This window comes from Electrona antarctica (genome assembly GCF_951216825.1).
Source record: "Electrona antarctica genome assembly, chromosome: 1".
NCBI lineage: Eukaryota > Metazoa > Chordata > Actinopteri > Myctophiformes > Myctophidae > Electrona > Electrona antarctica.
In genome coordinates, this window is record NC_136806.1 from 54,237,712 (window position 1) to 54,264,001 (window position 26,290).

At 45.4% G+C, this 26,290-nt stretch overlaps 1 protein-coding gene across 2 annotated transcripts; it reads right to left on the bottom strand.

Annotated features, from left to right (window-relative positions):
- Positions 1 to 822: 822 nt before the first annotated feature.
- lonrf4 (LON peptidase N-terminal domain and ring finger 4) lies at positions 823 to 24,459 on the bottom strand. Of its 2 annotated transcripts, XR_013789715.1 has the most exons (13): positions 23,705 to 24,459; positions 21,395 to 21,513; positions 19,647 to 19,769; positions 17,968 to 18,258; positions 16,842 to 16,962; positions 15,840 to 15,906; positions 14,501 to 14,615; positions 14,196 to 14,317; positions 9,305 to 9,463; positions 6,350 to 6,512; positions 4,827 to 4,976; positions 1,553 to 1,864; positions 823 to 1,492 (listed from the first exon to the last, which is right to left on the bottom strand). XR_013789715.1 is itself a non-coding variant. In XM_079497943.1 (12 exons), exons 1-12 carry the CDS (start codon positions 24,003 to 24,005, stop codon positions 1,709 to 1,711), a joined length of 1,887 nt encoding a protein of 628 aa, XP_079354069.1. In that variant the 5' UTR covers positions 24,006 to 24,459; the 3' UTR covers positions 1,528 to 1,708. The 2 variants fall into 2 exon arrangements, 1 of the variants encoding a protein (XP_079354069.1); XM_079497943.1 differs by lacking the exon at positions 823 to 1,492 and having other exon boundaries at positions 1,528 to 1,864.
- Positions 24,460 to 26,290: the final 1,831 nt, after the last annotated feature.

Genomic DNA, 26,290 nt, shown 5'->3' on the forward strand with positions numbered 1-26,290 from the left:
CTTTTCAGCCGACGTTCCTCCGCCCACTTTTCGACCATCGTCTGTTCGCCTGCTATCGCCAGTAGTTGCCGGGTCCCATAGACAAATAATGCACTTCCGGAAAATGTGTCTGGCCGTCGCCCGCTGTTAAAACGTACTGTAGGGGTTACAGGGAGGCCTTAACAACTCGATCCAAGTCCCCCAGGGCTCTGTACTAAGTTTGCCGCCTTTTCCCCTCTACATATCTTCGCCGAAAACAGCAGATCTATACTTAAAGCGGCTATCTTCAACAGATAGGGATGCAAGGGTCCATGTGGTTAATAATGTATCCAAATGTAGTTACTGTCTTCATGGGATACATTAAATATATGGAATCACGAATGCATGTCATGTTAGCAAGTTTGACTGGTGATGCTGAAATCATTACCGAAGAAAATGTAGTACGAGGATCAAAACCTACTGATTAGGGCATCTCATTTACTGTAGACCCTTATAATGTGACATCATAGATCACCACTTTAATGTTCCTACCCCCAAAACACACACGTGTGTGCGCGCGCACGCGCACGCACGCACGCACGCACACACACACACACACACACACACAGAGAGATGGAGACCTAACAATAATAATTAATCTTAAGTACGTCTTCAAAGTATGAAGATAACTGTACTCATGTCAAGGATGCTTAAAGATTGAGTTGGAACTGTTAGTCTTGAGAATTTTATCATGAGTTAATTGATATTTCCAAAACATTGGCTTGTGTATAATACACAAGAGAAAAGGTTTGATTTGGCCACTGTGATGCTGTGGCATGGTCCAATATGAGGACAACAGTGACATCTAGTGGCTACTGGCTATCATCAACACTTCTTAATTCAAAAAAGTATCCACACAAACATGATGTTTTTGCAGAGGTTGACAAACATCTTTGGTCTATGCTTCTATAGTGTGTTCAGGTACAGCCAAACATAGATGCATTCATCATGTTCATCATTATAAACCTAAAAAACACCACAAGAATAACTCAATTTCTGGGGAAATAAGTCTGTATAATTCATCTAAAATCATGCACATTAAAGCAGTAAAAATCCAACATTAATCTGAATAATTAGACTGTGTGCATAAAGACATTCAGTTTGTTTCTGTGCACTGGCCGGACAGTCTCTCTCCATGTATTATACTCCACCAAATTAGGACTGCTTCCATCTTCTGTCAATGTTGGGACTGTCAGGCGGCAGGCCCCTTTTCCACCCGGGTAGTCCATGAGCCAGAGCTCCAAAATCGGAACATTAATTATGAATTGAGTGGGCAAAACCGTACCTATATTAAATTGTTTATATGGTTAATATAACTAAATTAATATGATACCGGCCGGGCCGGTGGGAAAGGGTGCCTCAGTGAGTGGGACTACTACAGCAGTCAAAGTGGGGTCCGGGTACCCCCAGGGGTCTTTGAAGGGGTTCCAGGGGGTCCCCAGCTAAAGCCAATCTACAAGCTCACAGCTGTAAGCTTTTTTTAAGAGCACAAACCTTCTCTTATGGGTTTCCTACGCACAGAATGTATTCAGACGCGGGTCTGTGAAAATGTTCGAGAAACAATGCCGCTCTACCAAACCCATACACCCCCACAGTATTAGAAGAGAATCCATCTTCTGATAATATTTTCAAACTTGAGGGGGTCCAGTAGTGCTAGTACAGACCACAGCGCAGTGTGGGGGTGGGGGGTCTAGCTCTGGGACGTGGAGAAATACTCCAGGACGAGCCGCAGGTGTCCAAGGCGATCTTTGAGAGAGTTGAGGGACAGGACGGTGGTCTGGTAGGCCGGGTCCAGCTGGACGACAGAGAGAAGCCACCAGCACCAAGCTGGGCCATTGGACGACGCCTGTGGGTTAGGGTTTTGATTGATTGATTGATTTATTGCAGAATTACAGTACATTTAAAATTTCAAGTACAACTCAATAGAGCGTCGCAGTCCCGCCTCCTACCCTGGACCAGGAAATGAAACCCAATGCATTATTCTCATAGACATTTCTTAAAGTATTTATTTAAAGACGGTTACGCCGCGGACAAAGCCAACTCGAGTCGTGACAACTCATGACAACACAAACAATATTTTGGACCAAACAAATAATTAGAAAGAAGAAAAAAACGGCAGGTTACAACACTTTTTTTGTTGTTTTTCTTCTTTGTAATTATTTGTTTGGTCCAAAATATTGTTTGTGTTGTCATGAGTTGTCACGACTCGAGTTGGCTTTGTCCGCGGCGTAACCGTCTTTAAATAAATACTTTAAGAAATGTCTATGAGAATAATGCATTGGGTTTTATTTCCTGGTCCAGGGTAGGAGGCGGGACTGCGACGCTCTATACAACAACTGATTAGAGTTAGAGTAGGCATGTCACTCACATATCTATCTAAATTCTAAACTAATCATTTTAGTAGTGGGGATAAAAAAGACCAGACAGAAAAGTGAAGACGGAAATTGTGATTGGCCGCTGTTGATTGGCTGGAAGCAGTGTTTTTTTTTTGGCAGCAAAAATTTTGATTTTAGTTTTAGTCATAGTTTTTTGAATAGTTTTCATATAGTTTTAGTCACATTTTAGTCACCTGGAATGTTTTAGTGTTAGTCTAGTTTTAGTCGACTAAATGTCATGCGATGTTAGTCGACTAAATCTACAGTTGATTTAGTCGTCTAAAATTTATTTTGGCTGAAAATAGCCGATCTACAAGCTCACAACGCGTCACGCTGCGACACGTTGTGAGCTTGTAGATCAGCTATTTTCAGCATGCAACCAAGTGTCAAATTACTTATACTGGATCTCTTGTCCACTAGTCCCTTCCTAACATTTTAGTCTAGTTTTTATTTCGTGACGAAATTGTCCATATATTTAGTCTTAGTTTTAGTCACCATAGCTTAGTTTTAATTTAGTTTCCATTTAGTTTTTGTCAGTGAAAAAAAGGTAGTCGACGAACATTTTTCGTCTTTGTTTTAGTCGACGAAATCAACACTGGCTGGAAGATGTGCCATTGTCTGAGCATCGCATAAGGAGCGTGCCACGGGGGACAACCGCTATATACAAGTGGCTGATAGAGAGATGTCATCAGACATTGCGCAACACTCGAGAGATGACAAGAACCACCACCTGTCCTGGTCAGAATTTCACATCCAAACTTACATCCGATTTTCAAGGTCAGAGATAGACAGAAAGTGATAACGAGTGTGCCACAGATGACGTATCTTGTCCAATATGATTTTGTCCAATCATATAGAGCACCAAAGTCTGACGTCAATATCGATAGACTGGTTCATGTACTTTTTATTTGCATTGTAATCCCCATAGGGGGATTTTAGATCGCCTCATATATTTTTCAAACACATAACTGTGTTTGAAAAATAAACAAAATCATCCAGGCCGTTTCACTCATATGGATATGAAGAATCAACTGACTGAGAGAAAACGCTAATGTTACTGCTGCTGAATTAGTTACATTTTCACTGTATCAAATATGATTGACTGACGGTCGTAAACGATACAGAGACACCTCCCGACAATTTCGCCGAGACAGTTTGTTTATTTTTGGACAGCAATGCTTATATGAGACGATTTTAAGATGACCCCATGTTATTCTCCATAGAGAAATGACTTCCGTGAACCAGGGGATGAGCGAGTGACATCAGGACTTCGGTGCTCTATAACGGTGGCTGGAACAATTGATTGGAATTTGAACAGTATTGACAAGGTATTCCTGGGGTTGTTGTGTGACATAAAGTGAGGACGCCACTGCGGCAGTATAAGACGGGTCGAAACCTCCAAACGGGTATGGATCCCAAAATGGGTATGGACTAGTTAGTGTATATATCCCAAACAAACACCTGGTGTCAGACCCCAACCAACAGGTCCCTGGCACCACCCTCCCAAGGAGACAGTGGTCTACGCTGAATAGGTTCAGGACTGGACATGGCCCCTGCTTGGCCAGCCTTCACAAGTGGGGCAGTAGCCCAAGCCCACTGTGTGCGTGTGATGAGGAGCAAACTATGAAGCACATCATAGAAGTTTGCCCTCTCCAAAGACTGGAAGGAGGATTAATCACCCTCCATACAGCAGACCAGGAGGCAACCGCTTGGCTAAAGGACTTTGCATTCGCTAAATAAATAAAGTGTATATATAGCCACAGATCCGACCGCTATGCCCATACGTATATGTGCATATAATGGAACCGAACCGACCTCAAACTCGGCCTGTGCAGCGGGCAGGACTCGAGGGAGCGTGGTGCCCGCCGTTGACTAGTTTGACTGCCCATGAATGGCATTCCAATCATATGGCCATATACTGATGACATCAGGGACACGGGTAGATAGACAGAAACAGACATCTCCATATATGGATAAAAAAAAAGCGACACAGACAGACGGGTACAACAGCTGATTATTTACAACGTGTCTGATTGGCTCCCGAGCAGACATCTACATCTACCGTTTTACTGAGGTTAGGATTCTGGTTTAAGGACTTCAGTGTTTTGTACCATACAATTGTATGTATAAGACAAGTACAGCACAAGAATGTTTGCTTTCACCATCTTTGTTGAAGGTAGTTTTAGGGTTAGGGTTAGGCATAGTTTTACTGAGGTTAGGGTTAGGTTTGGGCATAGTTGCAAAAAAAGTGTCAATCACAGCTACTACTGGCCAATCACAGCGGGGCTTTCATTGAACTGCGGTGGGATCCATAGTGTCCTGTTAAAAATACCAAAAATATGTACAATGACGTTGTCCCTAAAAGCAAATGCAATACGTTTCATATAAAACCTACAGTATATGCCCCAAAAGGTCTAGTGTTCTGGTGCTGACCTGTATATTCTCCTGGCTGTCGGGCATGGCCCCGTACTGCCTGTTCATGTGCTCACGGATGGGGTTGCTGAGGTGCTGGTACCACTCCTGAGCCTGCTGGTACACACTGTCATGGAGACGTTGCAGCAGCTCCAACTCTGCACCGTCAGCCTGGAGACGAGAGGGAGACATTCGGAATTAGATTAGAACCGAGACCAGATTCTACAAAATGTCTTCCAAATCCTGACGGTCTTCTGAAAAATCAGTGGTGCACTGGTGCTCGAACTTTGTCATGTCAGGGACCCACAGAATTATCTGTATTTGGCCGGTGACTCCCATCTGAAAATATGTTGTTCCAGGGACAAGAAATTGAGTTATTCTTGTGGTGTTTTTTAGGTTTATAATGATGAACCTAAATGCATCTATGTTTGGCTGTACCTGTACACACTGTAGAAGCACATAGCCCAAAGATGTTACTCAACCTCTGCAACAACATCATGTTTGTGTAGATCATTTTTTGAATTAAGAAGTGTTGATGATAGCCAGTAGCCACTAGATGTCACTGTTGCTCCTCATATTGGACCATGCCACAGCACTGGATCACAGACAGCAGCTGTGGAGGAGTAACTGCGTTGCTGAATACAAATACTGAAATTTACTACTGGGTGGTTTACCAGGCTGCTAGGTTTGGATGGAATTGGTGTCCCAACCTGAAAATATATGTTCTGTTTATAAGAGCTGGAGACACAGGGAGACCCCTGTTACAGAACACTCTATAGTGATGATAGACCAGGGGTTCTCAACGTTTTTGGCCGGGGACCCCCGGAAATGCTTTGGCAATGTCTCGGGACCCCCGCCCCGCCCCCTCCCGACCCCCAATATAAATTGACTGCTACAATAACCTTAAACCATTTTGGGCGGGAACCCCTTTTGGTGTTTTAAGCATTGTTATAATTTAGCTATTGAAAAATAGCAGACCTACAAGCTCGTAGCGCGCCACCGAGTGGCGCGCTACGAGCTTGTAGGTCTGCTATTTTTGAAAAATCGTGAAAATAAAATTTTAAAAAAAATCTTTTTTTTTCGGGAAATAATTTGGGGACCCCCTAAAATAATTTGGCGACCCCCCGAGGGGTCGCGACCCACGGGTTGAGAACCCCTGTGATAGACGACAAGCACAAAATTGACACAACATTTGAGTACCTTTTCCACCACTGAGCACGTTAAAATAATTGTAAACTAAAACATTTTGTTTAATAATGGATTGCATTTTTATAGCGCTTTTCTATGTACTACGTGCCTACTCAAAGCGCTTTAAAATGGTCCATTCATTCATACATTGGGAGGTGAAGCGGCGAACAGTCAAACGCCAGTGTCCTCACTTCCCACATTCACACACCAATGGTGGCGACCACTGGAGGCAATGTGGGGTTCAGTGTCTTGCCCAAAGACACTTCCGGGATTTGAACCGCCGACCCACGGGTCATTGGACGACCTGCTCTACCTCCTGAGCCATAGCCGCCCTGTTTGTGTTACTTCATGCTGACCTTGTGGTCTTCCAGGTACTCTATGTCGGCAGTGTGGTAGCCATCTCTCCGTCCTCTCTTCAACACCCTGAAGCGACTACACCCCACCGTGTCCACGTAGGACCTCCCATCGGCCAGCACCTCCAGGCTGAGGATCTCCAGCATGCAGCCATAGTCTGCAAATCTGAACAACACAGAACAGAATAAATAATAATAATTGTAATAATAAACTTTATTTATATAGCACCTTTCATACATAAATGTAGCTCAAAGTGCTTTACGGAGCAGAAAAGATAATAAAAACAAAAGCAAGAAAAAACAGCATTAAAACAGGCATGCAGTTAAAACAATAGGACAATAACGCAGTGTTAAATCAGGCAAAGGCAGTGGTACAAAGATAAGAACAGATATTTTAAAACTCAACTAAAAGCAAGAGTAAAAAGGTGAGTCTTAAGCTGTGTCTTAAAGTTAAAGATGTCTATAGAAATAATACTTAAGTAAATAAATACCTAATTAATTAGTACATCCTTAGTAAAGTCGAGAGTAGTCTAATAATGTTTAACCTGCTCCCAGTTAGACAGAATGACAAGGATACTAAGTGAATGCAAGTATAACGTCCTGGTAGGATATAATATGTATATGATATAATAATATCCTGGCAGCGTGTCCTGGGTTCGAGTCCCGATCCCGACAACCTTTGCTGCACATGTGTGTGTGTGTGTGTGTGTGTGTGTGTGTGTGTGTGTGTGTGTGTGTGTGTGTGTGTGTGTCCATCTCTCTCCTCGTTTCCTGTCAACAACAACAATCTATCAATGAAGGCAAAAATCCCCAAAAATATATTTGAAAGAAAAAAGGATATAATATGTGGCGAAGGAGAGTGTCTCTGCTCAGTAGATGTTACTGCATCTAAAGGTCTCTCATCAGGCTGAGAGAAAACACGAAAACAGCCAGAGCTGAGGTCAGTGATCTAGTAACCTAGCAACGATAGATTAAGCATCTTCAGCACAAGTACCAGCCAGACATAATGATCTCCCCAGACCCAGAGATCAAGATGAAGGAGAGTCACCGTCTCCACACCTTAGCGCAAAACGGTCTTAAGCTGCGCACTTCTTAAGCTGCGCGCAGCTTAAATTCTGAGTTTTTAGACAGCTGGTGGATGGAAAAGAAGCTCCACCTCCGCGGACTTTTTGCGTGGAGGAGAGCGTTTCCGGGAATCTGGCCGTCGCGCAAAAAGTCCGCGGAGGTGGAGCTTCTTTTCCATCCACCAGCTGTCTAAAAACTCGGAAACGGAATTTAAGCTGCGCGCAGCCGAGAACGTGCGCAGCTCTTTCGATAGTGTGGCAGCACCTATAGAACCACAGCTGCTAATGATGCTAGCTCTCTTTCTCTCTTGCTCACACTACAGGACAATTGGGGGTGGGGAATGCCACTCCTGAATATCAGCAGGGGTGTCCATTGTAGAGTCAAAAGGTCATAATTAAAAAAGTGAACGTTTATTATGTTGTTTTTTTTACTTTTCTTGTTTAAAAAACATAAACAAAACAGAGACTTCCTTTAGTTTCTACACAGAAGTTCACCTTGAATAGTGTGCTCAGTTTGTCCACATGGTGGCAGTATAAGTTAAATATATATATAAGTCATTAATATACCTTAGAGCTGTTGTGTGGAAATAATAAAAAGTCCCCCCATTCTGTGTTTCCTAGAACTGGAGGTCTGAAAAAAATCATTAACATTGTGAATCACATCTTGATGACATCATCAAGATGTGATTCACAATCCTAGTAAAATGTTGAAAATTAGTGGTATTCCCCTTTAAAGTGTCAATTTTGACCTCACAACACTAATGGCAGCTACTGCTGAACAAGTGGCCTATGGTTGCTAAATGACAGCATCTGTGTCATACGCTTACGTTACGTAAAAGTCATCCAATTTGGTGACATGGTGGCCCTCATTCTACACATGAGGACAGAACATTGCTACTGGTGCTCGTGGTAGTCATGCATCTCTACGGCACAGGATCTGAAGGTGTGCCGGAGTGCCTTGTAGTATGGGATGAGGAGAGTGTGGACATCTGAGTTGGGAGATGACCTCAAGAGGTGTGGCTGTTTGTGGCTCAGTACTACTGTTCGGGGCTGAGACGTGGACGCTCACAGTACAGCAAGAAAATGCCCTGGATTGTTATTATGCAGACCGTGGCCATCTTGCCATTACATTAGTGGCAGAGTGGCAACTAGCCGCAATTTGCCATTGACAGCCCATACATCCAAACAGAAAAGTCTGATTGTATTAACCCATTTAGGCCTAAGATCAGATTCTAGAAATGTCTTCTACATCCTGACAGTTTTCTGAAAAAGCTATGTTTCTATGTCAGTCGTTCTTTGATTTTTTTAAAATAGCAGACCTACAAGCTCGTAGCGCGCCACTCGGTGGCGCGCTATGAGCTTGTAGATCTGCTATTTTTCAATAGCTAAAGCATAACATAATGCTAACACCAAAAGGGGTTCCCGCCCAAAATGGGTCAAACTCACCAACATTGCAGCTGTACGAAAAGCTTGAATTATCCTCTTTCTATCCGCAAAGAATCCACCATAGACATGTTATGAGCTACTTTCTGTCAAGAAATTCAGTGTCAGAGTTTGGAAGCGATCAACTGTCAGCAAAGCAACGTCCTGCTGCCTCTTGCATTATGTGCAAATTCTAAACGGGTGGTACGCAGGGGCCGTTGAGTGATATCCAACGAGCACTCCCAAACTCCAGCATTTGCAGAGAGAAAGAGGATAATTCAAGCTTTTAGTACAGCTGCAATGTGGGTATGAGTTTGACGTTGTTTATACAATCAGATAGGACTTTTCTGTTTGGATGTATGGGCTGTCAATGGCAAATTGCGGCTAGTTGCCGCGGTCTGCATACGGTCAATAGATATATACAAAGTATGGGTCTGGCTCTAATCGACAGCACACTATTTCAGTGTCGTACCCTTTGCCAAGCTCATAACTGCACATGCCAAACTTCTTGGTACCCGTCTCCATACAGCGGCGCATCATGAGCCGGTAGCGGGGCTCAAAGACGTGCAGCGGGCAGGGCACCCCAGGGTAGGCCATCGTGCAGACAAAGATAGGGATGTCCTTGGTAAGACTGCCAAGAGAGAGAAGGACAAAACAACACCAGGGGTCAATATACAGTGTTTCTTATTATGTATTATGCTTTTTTGTTTTTGTTTTTTGTTCCCGATCCGATTCCGATCATTTGATTTTGAGTATCTGCCGATACCGATTTTTACAGATCCAATATTTATATTTATATAGAACACTTATGCCATATCACAATAGTACAATATCCCAAATCACAGACAATATCCAGTCTAATATCATGATATGGATATAATATCGATACTAGAGTTGCTCCCGATCCGATTCCGATCATTTGAAAATGTCGCGATCCTTGCCGATTTCCAATCACGTGACCGGATCGGGACAACATCACGATGATGACCATATATATCATCATCGTGTTTTTAATGGAGTTGGAACAATAGATGTTCAGGAGGCGGAGAAACGCACATTGGCCCTGCCTTCATGCCACTCTCCGCCCTCCACGTCAATCTACCTGTCCCCATTTATACCTGCCCAGTACCACCCAGAATCCTCCATGTTTCCGCCCGCCTCGCTGCGTCGCACACTAGCCGCCTTCCCACAGGCTTCTCGCAATTTCAATTAATACCATTTCTTACTTACCGTCGTCCACGGAACCAGCATTCTACCTCCTTCGTTCGTCATAACTCCCGCCGCCATATAGCCACGGCGTCCCCGTCCTCCACCCTCCAGCAACAACAACATCCTCCATCCACGGCTTCCAACTTCGCCCCCCGTTCGCCAGCGCTCCCGTTCCCGGTTCTGTACTTCCAACGCCACCCAGGCTCACCAACACGTTTGTTGCGGACACACAGACAGACGCCTCCCGCCCCAACTTTCGAAACCGGCACACCGCCACGACACGGGACCCTCGCCGATCAGATGACGTCTCCCACATGTCCAGAGTCACGCTGTTCGAGCCAAGCAGAATGATCCATCCGCCACACCACCGCAACAATTCACAAAGCTAAGTTTTTCATTCAACTGTCCTTCATTAAGCCACAGCGTAGCCCAGGGTTTCCTTTCATGCCCGAAGTTTCACAACCTGACGCAGCTGTGACGTCATCACTCCGTGACAGCTGCAACTAGGAGCAGTTCTTGCTGAAACCACACGGGGTCGCTGAAAGCCAGCTAACGGATTGCACTTCATAGTGCATTTCCCTGCGGCCATGCTTACACGCAGCATTTCATTAATGTTAACGGATTGCACTTTCACAGTGCTTTCCCTGTAGCCAGGCTTCATTGCAGTCTTTCATTCAGGCCTCAGCCTTTCTTTCAGCCCTTTTGTCCGTCAGATAGCCATGCTCCCCCCGTCCCCCCTCTTTCTCTCAGCTCATACTCAGCTCGTACTCAGCATGTACTCAGCTCGTACTCAGCTCGTACTCAGCTTGTACTCAGCTCGTACTCAGCTCGTACTCAGCATGTACTCAGCTCGTACTCAGTTCGTACTCAGCTCGTACTCAGCATGTACCCAGCTCGTACTCAGCACGTACTCCCCTGCGTTGGCCCCGCCCACCTCTCCTCCGTTCTCCCCCGTCCCCCTCACCACGTACTCAGCATGTACTCAGCATGTACTCAGCACGTACTCGGCTTGAGTACACGCACGTACACGCACGTACTCCGCATGTACTGCCCATGCGTTGGCCCCGCCCACCTCCCCCATCCCTACATCCCACTCAAACTTCCTCCGGCGCTCCTCAGGCTCCGCCTTCTCTTCCTTTCCCTTCCTCCTCGGGCCAGCCACCCTGCCAAACCCCGCTGCCACACCCAGTGGACCACACCCGCCGGTCGGGCTTGCCAAGCCAAGGGCTTACGACAGAAGAAGAGAAGGAGACACCCAGCGCCAGCGGACCACACCCACCGGACGGGCTCGCCGCGAACGGAGCTGAAGGTCGAGGCCAAGGGCTTACGACAGAAGAAGAAGACAACCGGCGACGGCATCGTGTGGCTCCGCCCAACCCCCCCCCTCTGTTCTCTCCTGTCCTCCTCCCCACGTAGCATGTGCTCAGCATGTACTCAGCATGTACTCAGCTTGAGTACATGCATGTACATGCTCGTACTCAGCATGTACCCCCCATGCTTTTGCCCCGCCCGCCCCCCGTCCGTTCTCTCCCGTCCCCCTCCCCACGTGGCATGTACTCAGCATGTACTCAGCTTGGGTGCATGCATGTACATGCTACGTGCCCCAGGCTCTGCCCGCCTTTCCCCAAGGCTCTGCCCGCCTTCCACCAGGCTCTGCCCGCCTTCCACCAGGCTCTGCCCGCCTTCCCCCAGGCAATTGGCCCCGCCCACCCCCCCCCTCCGTTCCCTCCCGTCCCCCTCCCCACGTAGCATGTACTCAGCATGTACTCAGCTTGGGTGCATGCATGTACATGCTACGTGCCCCAGGCTCTGCCCGCCTTCCACCAGGCTCTGCCCGCCTTCCACCAGGCTCTGCCCGCCTTCCACCAGGCTCTGCCCGCCTTCCACCAGGCTCTGCCCGCCTTCTCCCAGGCCCTTGGCCCCGCCCACCTCTCCCTACATCCCACTCAAATTTCCTCCGTCCCTCCAACCTTTAGCGCAATCGTGGACAACCTGACCACCGGCGCTCCTCAGGCTCCGCCTTCTCTTCCTTTTCCCTTCCTCCTCGGGCCAGCCACCCTGCCAAACCCCGCTGCCACACCCAGTGGACCACACCCGCCGGACGGGTTGCCAAGCCAAGGGCTTACGACAGAAGAAGAGAAGGAGACACCCAGCGCCAGCGGATCACACCCGCCGGACGGGCTCGCCGCGAACGGAGCTGAACGTCGAAGCCAAGGGCTTATGACAGAAGAAGAAGACACCCAGCGGCGGCATCGCGTGGCTCCGCCCAACCCCCCCTCTGTTCTCTCCTGTCCTCCTCTTACGTCCCTCCATCCCCCCCAGGCTCTGCCCGCCTTCCCCCAGGCTCTGCCCGCCTTCCCTCAGGCTCTGCCCGCCTTCCCCCAGGCTCTGCCCGCCTTCCCCCAGGCTCTGCCCGCCTTCACCCTGCCCCCTCCTACCCTACGCTGGCTCTCCCCAGTGTCCCCTCTACGCTGGCACTCCCCAGCGTTTCCTCTCCTTCTCTGTCTTCACAGCTAGTCCGGCGGCCGCCCCGCCCAACTCCCCTCCGCCCCCCTCCCCCGTCCCCCCCCTCTCTCTCCACGGCCGGACCAGGGCAGCCCCGAGAGTGCCTGCCCCAGGAGATTCAGCCAGACCCTTCCCCCACGCTCGATCCGCCTTCCTTCCTTAATCCCATCCCCTGTTCTAGACCTTGCTCGTCCCTTTTGGGGATAAACAACGTCCGCACCAGATCTGCCATCATCCCCAGCCTTAGAACGGCTTTCCCTTAATTAGTAGTCGCTCCCTGTTTCTCCTTTTGGGGATTTCGTCCATGCGCACCGTAAGACGAACGCCTTACGACGAACGCCACACGACTAGTGCCATACGACCTCCTCCCCAAAGACTCCAGGGTCGGCGACCCCCCCGGAACCTACACATCTGCATTCATTCATCCTTCCTCCATCCCTCCATTTCCTCACTGTCAATAAATCCCTTTAACCTCCCAATGGTGTGTTTATTCCGACTAGTGAAATGGAGTTGGAACAATAGATGTTCAGGAGGCGGAGAAACGCACATTGGCCCTGCCTTCATGCCACTCTCCGCCCTCCACGTCAATCTACCTGTCCCCATTTATACCTGCCCAGTACCACCCAGAATCCTCCATGTTTCCGCCTCGCTGCGTCGCACACTAGCCGCCTTCCCACAGGCTTCTCGCAACCCACCCCCACCCCTTCACCTCCACAGCAGCTTCTCTCCCCGCTCCCCCCAAAGGAGCTTTTCCGGCACTAGAACCACTACATTCACCTTGCCAAAAGTGGATCAAACGATTAAAAACAAAACTCTCTCCTCTCCTTCTCAGGTTCCTGCTGGGGGATTTCGTCCATGCGCACCGTAAGACGAACGCCTTACGACGAACGCCACACGACTAGTGCCATACGACCTCCTCCCCAAAGACTCCAGGGTCGGCGACCCCCCCGGAACCTACACATCTGCATTCATTCATCCTTCCTCCATCCCTCCATTTCCTCACTGTCAATAAATCCCTTTAACCTCCCAATGGTGTGTTTATTCCGACTAGTGAAAGAGTCATTGGAAGAACGTGTTTACATTCTGTATGTCTGATGTCAGCATTCAGACGTTTTTGAATAGTTAAAATGGCCAGTCTACAAGCTCACAACATGTCAATGTAGATTGGCTAGTTGAACTATTCAAAAATGTTTTGCAAAATAGTAAAAAAAAGGCAAAGAAGTTTAGGGATAAGGGGTTTAGCGGTAACGGAAATGGAGCCCCTAGTCGCTTAATAGCAATAGTTTACTGTAGTTTCAGTCACATTTTAGTCACCTGGAATGTCTTAGTTTTAGTCGACTAAATATCATAAGATTTTAGTCGACTAAATCTACAGTTGATTTAAATCGACTAAAATTGGCGGGCTCACAGTTGTGAACTTGTAGATCGGCAATTTTCAGCATGCAACCAAGTGTAAAATGACTTATAGCCTACTGGATCTCTTTTGTTGACGAAATTGTCTTTAGTCTTAGTTTTAGTCATCATGGCTTACTTTTCATTTAGTTTCCATTTAGTCTTTGTCAGTGAAAAAACTAAGGTAGCCATAATATTAGTCGACAAAATCAACACTGCTGTGTGAATGTGTTGATGTTTGACTGCTAGGTGCTTACTCAGAGAGCTCAGCCATCTCAGCCTCATGGATGTGTTTCCTCTCTGCCAGCTGGGAGGGGAAGAGTCGCATCATCATGTCCTGGAGCGCCACTGTCGGGTTGTACTTTCTGTTCTTCAGGAACTGAAAACAACGAGGGGAAAGAAATACAAAAACATAATAATGTTTCATCATCATCATCATCATCATCATCATCATGATGATGATGATGATGATGATGATGATGATGCTTTGCAGCAACAGCAACTATTCAACACCACAAAATGATGCTAATAACTGGAGATTTTCATTGTGTAAATCAATTACCTCTTGTAGGGGCTGTTTGCAGAGGGGACAGCGAAGGTTGTGGTCCAGGCTCCTTTCGATGCAGTTTTTACAGAAGGTGTGGCCACAGGGAGTGGTAACGGGCTCATAGAACAACCTTCAGAAAAAAGCAGAGGCAATCAATCATTAGTTCTGCTACAAGTTCCATTTATTTGTGCTGTAGCATCAGACAAACAGGATGACCTGTTAGTCTGACCTAATATGTCAGACTAACAGGTCGCTAACCTAGGGTTAGCGATCTACGTTGCCGGTTAAGACTGAGGTTAGGGTTAGCGACCTACGTGGCCGGTTAAGACTGAGGTTAGGGTTAGCGACCTACGTGGCCGGTTAAGACTGAGGTTAGGGTTAGCGACCTACGTGGCCGGTTAAGACGTAAGTTAGGTTTTGGGATAGTGTTAGTTCGGAATTATGGGAAGTCGGAATATTGAGAGGTCGGGATAATGACGTGGCACCGTTTGGCAGCCTGCATGCTGCACCTGCATGCGCCACACAGCTTTTTTGTGCAATCCTAAATTGCGAGCAGCTGCGTGCGTGTGTGTCCTCTGAGCATTAACCAACAGCAGTAACAGAGAGAGGTGCAGGATGATACATGGTGTTGTTACTGCAACGGTCATCAAGTTTTTTTTGTAACTTTTTATCCGACGATTTTTGTAACTCATTTGACTAATCCTGGGCGCTACACTCCCGCTGCCAACCTCCTGTTTCCATCAATGCATGGGACGTCCAAGCAGCTTCTTTTCACCTGACAGGGGGGGGGGTTCCCTGGTTGGGCGTAGTGCTCGGAAAGGAACACGTTATTCCAACCAGTTCCCTCCCCTCCAGCAGGCGCCCCGGCTGGCCAAGGGGAGGCAGTATAGATTACTGCATATTTTTTGTACCTACCCTAGAGTACACAGGGAGAACATGCAAACTCCACACAGAAATGCCCTTTTGCCAGTCCCAACTATGGTCATCGAGTATTGATTAGAAAAAAAATTTGGTGGGGTCCATGGACCATCAGGGTTCCTTGAGGGGGCTCCAAATGGACCGTCACAGGACTTTAACTCCGAATTCACCCTCACAGTTCCATTTCACTACATTTCACTAGTTTTAGGAGAGCTTTGTTGTTTGTTTTGTCCTTGTTTATGTATGCATGAATGTATTTGTTGTATTGTTGTATTGTTTGCTGTATGTTGTTGGACCCCCTCGAAAACAAGATGATACATCTCAAGGGGATATCCTTTTCTCAATAAAGGTTCATATATCATGCTCATTATGCTCAATACATATATATTCTAAATTCATTCTAAGAGTTGTCTGACTGAACTCTCTTTATACAGACCTGATGCACAGAGGACACTCGAAGTCGGAGCCGGTGAGAACAGCCAGGGAGCTCCCTCTGTTTTGACCTGGAGGTGAGGAGAGCAAACCCTTTAACCAATGGTGGAAAAAGTACTCAATTGTTTAAGAGGCAGCGGTGGCCGAACGGTTTGCGGAGCGGTCTTGATACCGGAAGGTCGCCAGTTCGAATCCCCGGACCGACACGTTAAAAATTACCACCGCTGAAGTGCCCTTGAGCAAGGCATTGAACCCCAACCATGAAATGTTCTATGAGCAGGGCGTGGCTGTAAACAAGCATCTCGAGCTTAGTCCACTTACCCTGGGTAAACAAAGAACTTTGCTTTGCTTTGCTTTACAGTGCGTGCGTGTGTTAGAGTTTCTGCCCGAACCCGACCCGACATTTTCAGGCCCGCTGAGAACTTGTGTGTGTGTGTGTGTGTGTGTGTGTGTGTGTGTGTGTGTGTGTGTGTGTGTGTGTGTGTGTGTGTGTTAATCAATCAATCTTTATTTCAGACCCAGGAGGATCCATATCACAAACAATACAATATAACAGTAAATACAAAAATTTAAATAAATAAAAAGGTACATATATGCACATATCCCACACTGTTCAGTTTCTGACATACAGACATGTGCGCCAGTGGTTCCACAGTCTCGATGAGAACCTGAGTGAACTGCGTGTAGGGTCCGTTATTACAGCAATGATGTCGTTTATTGACTCAGATGCCCTACACATGAATCTGTACATAAGGTTACGTAGTACAGCAGAGCAGGTAGGTACTCCGACACTAACAAACATCTGGCTAGCACTGGAGCTTCTTGGCACTCTCAACAGCAGCCTCATACAATCATTATAGGCCACTGTGAGTCTTCTGATGCTGCTTTGTCTATAGCAGCACCATAGGTGTGCAGTATACAGCAGTATACAGAGGTGTGTGTGTGTGTGTGTGTGTGTGTGTGTGTGTGTGCGTGCGTGCGTGCGTGCGTGCGTGTGTGTGTGTACCCCTCTCGTGTATGTCCACCTTCATCAGCTCTTCATCTTCCTCAGCAGTGGGGAGGAAGGACACAGCTTGGCAGAGGCTGAGGCAGCACTCTGTGCTTGAGGCCTGCTTCACCCTGGAGCCCTGAAGACAGAACATGACTGAAATAAATGCCCCCCAAAAACAGGAAACACACCAAAACAAGAAATGCTCCCAAAGACAGCATGCCATTTGTGATGAATTGTCACTTGTGTGATTTAGGACGTACTACAAATACAGTTGTTTATTTTTTAACAGGTTAAGTGATGGTTAAACGACTGTTCTGTCTCTGTTCTAGGGGGAGAGGGGGGCAGAGCAGCTCCAAATTCATTTTCAATGGGAGTCAAGGTTTTGACAGAACAGCTCTGCTCCATGGGGCGAAGGAGGGCAGAGCAGAGCCATCAAGCAAGGCTGTTTCGTCAAAACCAGTGGTGTAATGGTGATTTCTATTTTTCTGTACCACGGAACGTCACGCGCACACAGACGCATGCACGTGCACTCGCGCGCCTACATGTGCGCATCGCGGCATGCACACAGAACAGCTGATGGCCTAAGCCTATATTGTTAAATATTGTATGAAAGTTTTAGACACAAACACAAAAGTGGACTTAAAATAATCAGACAAACTTCTTTACTGCACAGTAGCAAAACTAAAAAAGTTTGCTTTGGACGAATTAATCTGTTCTTTGATGGTGCAGCCCCAGTAAGTGTTGCTTACCGTGTATGAGAATGTGTATGTATGTGCGCTCAGGTAACAGTTATAGCTGTTGTTATGCAAAGTAGTAAAATGGGTGGGAGTAAACCTATAGAGACCACTCAGCACTGGGTACTTGGTGCGTCTTGGTAAGTCTCGTGACCCGAGGTTAGGTGCGTCTTCTCTTGAATCTAGGGGGTGCACACACGTGCACCATTCCGTTCCGTTTACCTGCGCGTGCACGTCACAATGCTTTTGGTACCATGACGTGGTACTGCCTTCTACGAGCATGATCAAACCACTGGTCAAAACCACGTGACTCCCATTGAAAATGAATTGCGAGCTGTTCCGCCCCCCCCTCTCTCCCCCCAGAACACGCGTTCTGTTCTGTCTCTTGTGTGAGGGAGGCCCTCTACCTCTCTGACACCGTCGCCTTCTCTCTCCTCCGCCGGTGGTGGCGCGCTGTTGGCCTCCGGGTGCGCTGGACCCTGGGAGCCGCTGAGGCTGGTGATGGCGCTGTGGGCCTCCGGGTGCGCTGGACCCTGGGAGCCGCTGAGGCTGGTGATGGCGCTGTGGGCCTCTGGGTGCGCTGGACCCTGGGAGCCGCTGAGGCTGGTGATGGGGCACGGCTCTTTCAGATAGTCAGTAACCACCTGCAGAATACGCGGCACTTCCTCGGGCACAGCCATGCCCTCCGTCTCCAGGATCTGCCATGCAATAAATTATGTTTTCATTATACGTTGATTTTTGACCCCTCTATCACATGGAACTATGTTTTTTTGTGTCCATACGCCCAAAAAAGAGTTCCATGTGATAGAGGGGTCAAAGTTGAACGAAAGTTGCGTGAATATTTTAGAAATAGGTCAACAATACAAATGACGTTAGTTTTGTGGATTCATTTACGTTTACTGCGTGGCCCCAGTGCCCGCCACAAAATGACCGGAACTACTTAATATTGACCAAAACCAGAGCAGAACTCCCACCACAGGACTCGGGCAATCAATTAATACAGTTGCAACCACTATATTAATGGCAAGTATTTCATACAGCTTAAGTTAAAAAAAACATGAACTATCCCTTTAAGTACATTTTGATGCCAAATTGCCAATACTTTTTTACTTTTACTCAATTACATTTTGAATTATGGACGTTTACTTGTAATGGAGCATTTCTATATTGCAGTATTGGTACTTTTACTTATGTAAAATAATCGTGTACTTTTCTCACCACTGTTTATTACTAGAGTCCTCGGATAACCCTACATTATGGACTTTATCTGTCACTCGTACTATGCTAACGGAAAATAGAGATAAGGGGTTGTGCAAAATGCATTCATTGCCAGGTCTTCTACAATACTAACATAATCCCAGATGACATTTGCAGCCAAATTCACCACTAAAGAGACTGACCAAATCCAAGTTCAGAATGAATCATGCACGGTAGTAATCTCACAACAGCAGAATATGTCAGCACCACTGCCCTAAACATTTAATGTTGTTGTTAGTAGGAATGAACACAGATGCGCCCGGGAGAGAAGTGGACTAAGAAAGGCTTATTTTACCTTCTTTTTGAGTGGTGCAAACCACTCCTACGACTGGCTTTGTTTGTCTGTCTGTCTGTCTGTCTGTCTGTGCTCAAAAAATGAGCACGGTTGCTACGGTCACCCAGTTCACCCGGGTGTGATTTCATTACGTCAGACATTACGTCAGACCACAGCTGATCAGGCTATATAAGACCCCACACCACTCAGTTCACACGGGTGTGATTTTTTAATATGTGCGCTGTTTTCAGTTTATTGATCAATGTACACTCGCACTGTATCTGTTCCTATCAAATAATTAACCTTACTACTACTACTAATAATAATAATAATAATAATAATAATAATAATAATAATAATAATAATAATAATAATAATAATAATAATAATAATAATAATAATAATAATAATAATATACATTTCTAATAGAAACTGCAAACACAGTATGCTATATGTATATCTGGTAGCATATTTTCAGTTTCTATGACACTGTATGTGAAATGAGTTTTTGTTGAAGGGTTTGGGTGAGGTGTAGAGTGTGGACGGGCCTCAAACCTTTTTAATCTGGCTCTTGGCAGGAACAAAGTCGGCCTGGAGTTTGAGACAGCGGTGGAAGTGGATGAGAGCCTCTGTCTGTCTGCCTATCTCCAGCAGGACATTCCCTTTACGAAACAAGCCCTGCACAGTGACAGAGAAGAGTTATTATGGCTTTGTTGTGAATCCTATTCGTTTTTTTTTTCTATTATTATTTTTTATACGATACAGAAGTGTTTCCCAAAGAGTGGGTCAAGACGCATTTTCATGGGTCGCTAGTAAATATATATATATTATTTTATTATTCAAAAAATATATACATATACTGAAAATGGGAGATCTACTGTGAGCTTGTAGATTGTACTCGTTTTTAAATAGGGCTTAAGTGATTCATTTTTAAAGTATTTTTTAAGTTTGGGTATCGCAGCCCATTTCTCTTTTGGGTCTGGAACTGAAAAGGTTTGGGAACTCCTGATCTATAGGACTGAAATTCACTCAAACAGCCGGGACAACGCTCCACACGTCCCAGACTCTTCTCCCTTCTGGCTCCAAAACTATTGAATGAACTTCCAATTGCAATCAGAACTACAGACTCACTCCCAATCCTCCGCCATAGTCTGAAAACCCACCTCTTCAGACTCCATCTTAGTCCGTCGCACTTGCCGTAGCACTTGTACTAGCCTCGCCGACAGGCGTATGCAAAGGCTAGACTTATGTAATTTAGATATCATGTTACGTAGACATAGCACTCTATAGTGTATACTCATAGCTTTACTGTACAGATTTTCTACTGTGAGACAGATGCTAGGCTCTTAGCTTCCTTATGATTCTTTATGACTTTTTTATATATTTGATGTGTTGCTTACTGTAAATCGCTCTGGATTAAGCGTCTGCTAAATGCCTAAATTGTAAATTGACTGTCTACACTGTTATTTATTTGCAAGTGATCAGATCAGATTTGCATATTCAGACATTGTCAAACCTATCTGAACAGCTTGCTGTGATAAAGACGTAACATAGGAGTGAGTAATGCTTCATTTATACTCTGGTCGCCCAACGGTGTTACTCTCCAACAATAGCAGATCTACATGCTCAGAATGCACTGTGTGCGACGCGGTGTGAGCTTGTAGATCTGCTCATTTCGGTGAGCAGTAGGCTACACATCATATGATCATACGATCAGACTTGATCAAATCAATCAGATTCAAGTCTAGATAGGGCTGCCAGTTGCATAATACGATTACCTGTCGACAGCGCATGTCAATTCAAAGAGAAGACTTCTAGAACGACAACCTTGAACAATGCACATTGACTGTTTAAGTTGACTAAAAGTAAAACAGTCATAAAACGTATATGATGAACATATGGCACTAAACATTACAACATTATGGTCTACTGCTGTAATGGCAGCCAACCACCCACAGCCACGGAACGATTCACATAGCTTATAAGTAGCTCTTTGCATAACTTCCTGAATGACATAACTTGGCATAAATTACATAACGTGACATACATAGGAGGAAAGAAGTATACGTCCTATTTCTGTGGTTGTGTCACAGTTACAAAACTGGAAAATGCAACAGCTAGGAGAACTGCTGAAAAAGAATTCCATTCCACGTCGCACGCACACACGCACACACACACACACGCACACACACACACACACACAAACACACACACACACACGCACACACACACGCACACACACGCGCGCACGCACGCACGCACGCACGAACGCACGCACGCACGCACACAGTCCTGTCTCTCACCTCAGTCCAATTAGGGCGAAGGCAACAGAGGTGATCTAGGTCAGTCAGCGCATCGGAGTAAAGTCTCAATCCCAAATTGGCTTCTGTTCTAAATACCTTCAAACTTAAATCATCTGGAACTAAAGAACAGACATGGAAAAGAGAGAATTAGTAGGCGTTCTACAGTACATAATAGAGTAGCATACAATTAACTTGCATAGTAAGCATACATATATCACATATAGATATAATTTCATAATTATTATAGAACTAGGTAGCATGTATAACAGTGCACACTAGAAATCTAGCATACGTTGCTGTCGGGAGGAAACCACCTAACTCTTTATTTAATTTTTTTTATTTTTTTGCATAGGCATACATCAGTGCTATTGAACCCTTTACGTCTGTGTGTTGTTTAGAAAATATTGAACCAATGAAAAGTATTAAAAAGTGCTTCGGACAAAACCTCTTAACTCCATTGGACCCTAACACAGCTAACTCCACCACCTCTCTCCCTCCTATCGGATTGCAATTAAACAACGTTGAATTCCTTTTGCCACTCAATTTGCCATTCACTTTTTGCATGCGCAACTGCGCATATGAAGTGTGTTGCGTATGAAGTGTGTCTCAATGTTACGTCATGGAATCTACAGGTGAGGGGACTTAGGCTCATTAGGTCCACTGGCAGAGCCTGACCAGAGTCTTTTGTAGTGGTTCTGGACAACTGTGTATCTGACTGACTCAACACCGCGGTTACTGCACTCCCTGTGGTGGTGTGGAACGTGTGTGTCAAATTTGAGTCGGCGGGGCGAACGGTTCTCGAGTTACGTGGATTACAGACGTACAGTACACATGTACAGGGACGTGGTGCTTGGTGTGTGGTTTATAGTAAGGATACTCTCATAACAAATATATAACATAGATAACATTTACAACTACAAAGCATGCATTACGTATTAACTATTAACGACACTACATACTCTAACTTATATTGTATTATAGCAAGCATTACATATACCTAGCCTAGCATACAAATATGATGTAACAAACCTATATAACTACATGGCATACATGTGTGTAGCACCTATAGCTATGCAGCAAACATACATAACACATACAACTACATAACACAAACCCTGCTGTGACAGCTTACACTTATGTGGACTCTAACTGCATTGAAAAACATGATAGATGATGTAACTTATTTGATCTTGTAACAAAATGCTTGTCACTCAACAAGCTGAAGTATAAATAACACTATTGTTCAATTTGTGATGATGTTACATAAAATATGGGCCAACATTCCTGTCCATAACTGTGACTACAACTGATTCTGTGAATATGTAATAGTGCCCATTTATTGTCATTAAAGCAGCTAAGATTTTGTAATGTGCATGGCCCTTAGTCGGAAGTACTTAGTGACTGGCTAAGAGTTTCTGCTAAATAATAACAACATAATATAACAAGTTGTATGAGTTTATAAGAGTGTGAGTTGTATGAGACAGACAGAGAAAGTCCTGGATGGACAACATCCAGGAATGGACTGGCTGCAGACTGCAGCTATCAAACCTAGCTCTGGTCCATAGCCTTCTACTGCTTCTACGATTCTGTTATACTGCAGGGCAGCATCGTAGAAGCAGTAGAAGGCTATGGACCAGAGCTATATCAAACCCTGCTACACACAGCAGAACATTGAGAGTGCTGGAGATCCATATGACTGCCCAAGCATCCACCATAACATCCCTACGGCATGAGTGAGTGATTATGAGTTTATATTTGAGTTCATATATTTGGATCAGCAACTTAGCATAATTTTGTTAAAGCCTAATTCCATTCGGTGCACATTTTCACTGTGTCCTGCAAAGCAGAGTAGTGTTTTGGTGCACCCCCAAAGTGGGGGCCCCACTTTTACTGGGCAGCTGCCAAAATGTTGAGCAGTGCGTAGAGATACTGGGACCCCAAATGTAGGCTACAGTAGGCTACTAAGGCTCTCGATGTTCACTACAGCAGTGTGGTTTGGTGAATGCGGGTCTGTTAAAGTAATTGCAGATGTTAAAGAGATAACGGTCACCCGAACCCTATTCCAGACGTTTTCTTTCTTTATTGTGTTATCAATGTGCCCCTAAAATCTCTTTGACGTCGCTTGCGTAATTGTACGCATGCATGATGCATTGCATAAATGCATGGATTCCATGTTACACAAGTTAACGTAGCCTGCAGCAGGCGTTATTATTATGTCATGGGGTTACACAAGGATTTGTCTCTCTCACTCGGAGAAAACGGTATATTGTGCTTTGTTCTTTTGCAGACAAACATCATCATCATCATTACCTAGGTCTATTCCCTCGTTCGTGATGCGTAAAGCTTCGGCGAACTCGCTGGCTCTCAGCTTCACTTGGATGCGTCCCTTCATCTCAGCCTGGTCCGGGAAACACTTTTCAACGACACGAATCAGCAAGACGTTATTCTTCGCGGCTCTCGTGTCTCTCTGTCTCAATCGTTCCTTGCACGACGGACATTTGGACGGAAGGTAGCAGGTCTCCACGCACCCACGGCAAAAGGAGTGACCGCACGACACGGTCACCGGCTCCCACATCAGGAACAGACAGACGGGGCATTCTAGGAGATCCATGGCCACCCCCGTATTAAAAACAAATGTTCACAATGAGGGCCTGAGGGGGGTGTAATTGCGGATTTCCTCGAGTTTAAATAATTACAGTCGGGACGGGGTTTCTATCACTAATCACGGTTATAGTAGCATTGCACTGTTGCCTTACTACAACTCAACTCACTGACTGTATGCAGATGCAGGCTTGCTTGTTATACCCCCCTTTAAGTCTGACTCTTTGCTTTGCCGTCAAATGCATTCGCCAACGATTCGCTATGTCAATCCGATTGTAGTCTTTGGTTTGGATCAAATAACGTCTTCCCTTTGCAATAAACCGGAGAAATAGAGCCTCCCCTCAATCCGTGCGCCGCTTTTCTTGTCACTCCGAACTCCATCAACCCCACGCGGATCGGATCAGAAGCAGCACGGGCGGACGGACGGGGACCACAGATGTCCTCTCCTTTCCTTCAGTGTTCAAGTTCGTCCCGTGTGTCTACTAGTCTAGACTAGACCGTACTGATGTTCCTACTTTCTACTGAGAGCCAGTCAAAGCCACAATATAGGTTACTATCATGTAACGCCACTGTAAATTACATAAATAAAGACCACGTGATTCAACCGCTGGCAATGCAATTGGGCGAGAGCTCGGCGTACCGCCCTGCTGTTGTGAAACATAATGATGCCGTTTCATAACGCCAGTTCTGCGATCTGAGTTGTATAGCTCGTGGGCCCAAAACATCAGATAATGTTGAGTGAAAACACAATAAAGAATACAAATGTTGTCTGACACATCATCATAAAGTACCGTGGTTGCACAACCGACTGTCTGGAATACCTTGTAAAGGAAAAGGATTGAATTTTCTTATCGGTGGTTTTCAACCAGTGGTCCTTGAGGGCGTTCCAGGTGGTCCCCAGCTAAATGATGGAGAGTTGGTAACCAATTGGACCCTACACTCTTGAGAGCGTAAAAGTAAATCGAATGGACCCGTACAGGTCCATTTGTTTTAATTTTACACTCTCAAGAGTTAAATTAGTGTTAAGCATCTACATTACTTAATTTAGGCATACAAGAAGTCTACAGTCTCTACACAATTAGAGAATATAGAAGACTTATTTTGACCAACATTTGCCTGTTATTTCTCCTATGGTACCAGATCAATGCAGCATGGAATTGTGAACAAAAACAAAAGATTCCTTAGTTTTGGGTCCGAGAGGCTAAATCTTAATGGTGGTCCGTGGCTCAAATGCATGAATAAATAATGGGCCTCCCGGCCTTGATATGAAAAGGGTTGAAACCCACTGGTCTATATTATTATTTTACCTCCGCCCCTATGGCTACTGAAAGCATTGACACTTACTGATCGGTCTATCTAACAACAAGTATCCAACATTAAAATATGCACAGCTTTTTTTAACAGTCTTCTTCTTAAAGTGCCACTGGATGGCGATATAGACTAGTCACTACAGCCTCCTTTGTTTGTACCACACAAAGCTGCTCAGTTACATAGTACGTTCTAGTTCTGCTTCTAACACTATGGACCAGAGCTAGACTTTAGTTATCTAAGGGAGCCAGAAGACTAGACAGACTTGTGTTGGATGGATGCAGCTGTTTTCCACAGAGATCTCTATATCTCTGTGGAAAACAGACAGAGCCTGCCATTTGTTTTGGTACAGTGACAGTCTGGATCAGAATTAAGCATTAACGCAGTAAAAGTTATACAAATCAAGGCTAGGATGCAAGATACAGTTATGTAAACAGCCACGTAAATGAAGATTATATTTTTGTAACAGCTCAAGTTGTGGGTTGAGGTGTTGTCATCACCAACATCACTAGGGCTCCCTTTCATTCACATTCACCCATCTAACAAAACAATGGATATGCACACCAAATTTGCACATATTTTCAATGTTCAATGAATTTCAAAAATTCAAATTCAAAACCAGATTGGACCATGTGTCCAACTCAGTGACCTGAAATGACCACCATTGCGGATGTGGATAATGCAAATACATTGCAGAGACAAGTAGAACGTGGGAATCGTGCACGTCACATGGTTCTGCTTGCTTATTTATATTAACTCGTCTAATTGTGGATACAAGTGCAGATTCAGAACAGCCAAGCCCTGCATGAGTAAACCCAACTGTGGACAGGATTATACATTTCCATACGTATCCCATATAACTTCAGTGTCCTAAATATCAAGGTGCTTCATGTGTAACCAACGAGGAATTCAAACACTCCGAGTTCCCAGAAGTACAAGTTGCCTTTTAGTTCCTGTATTTACAGTTAAGACACTTTTGGCAGAATA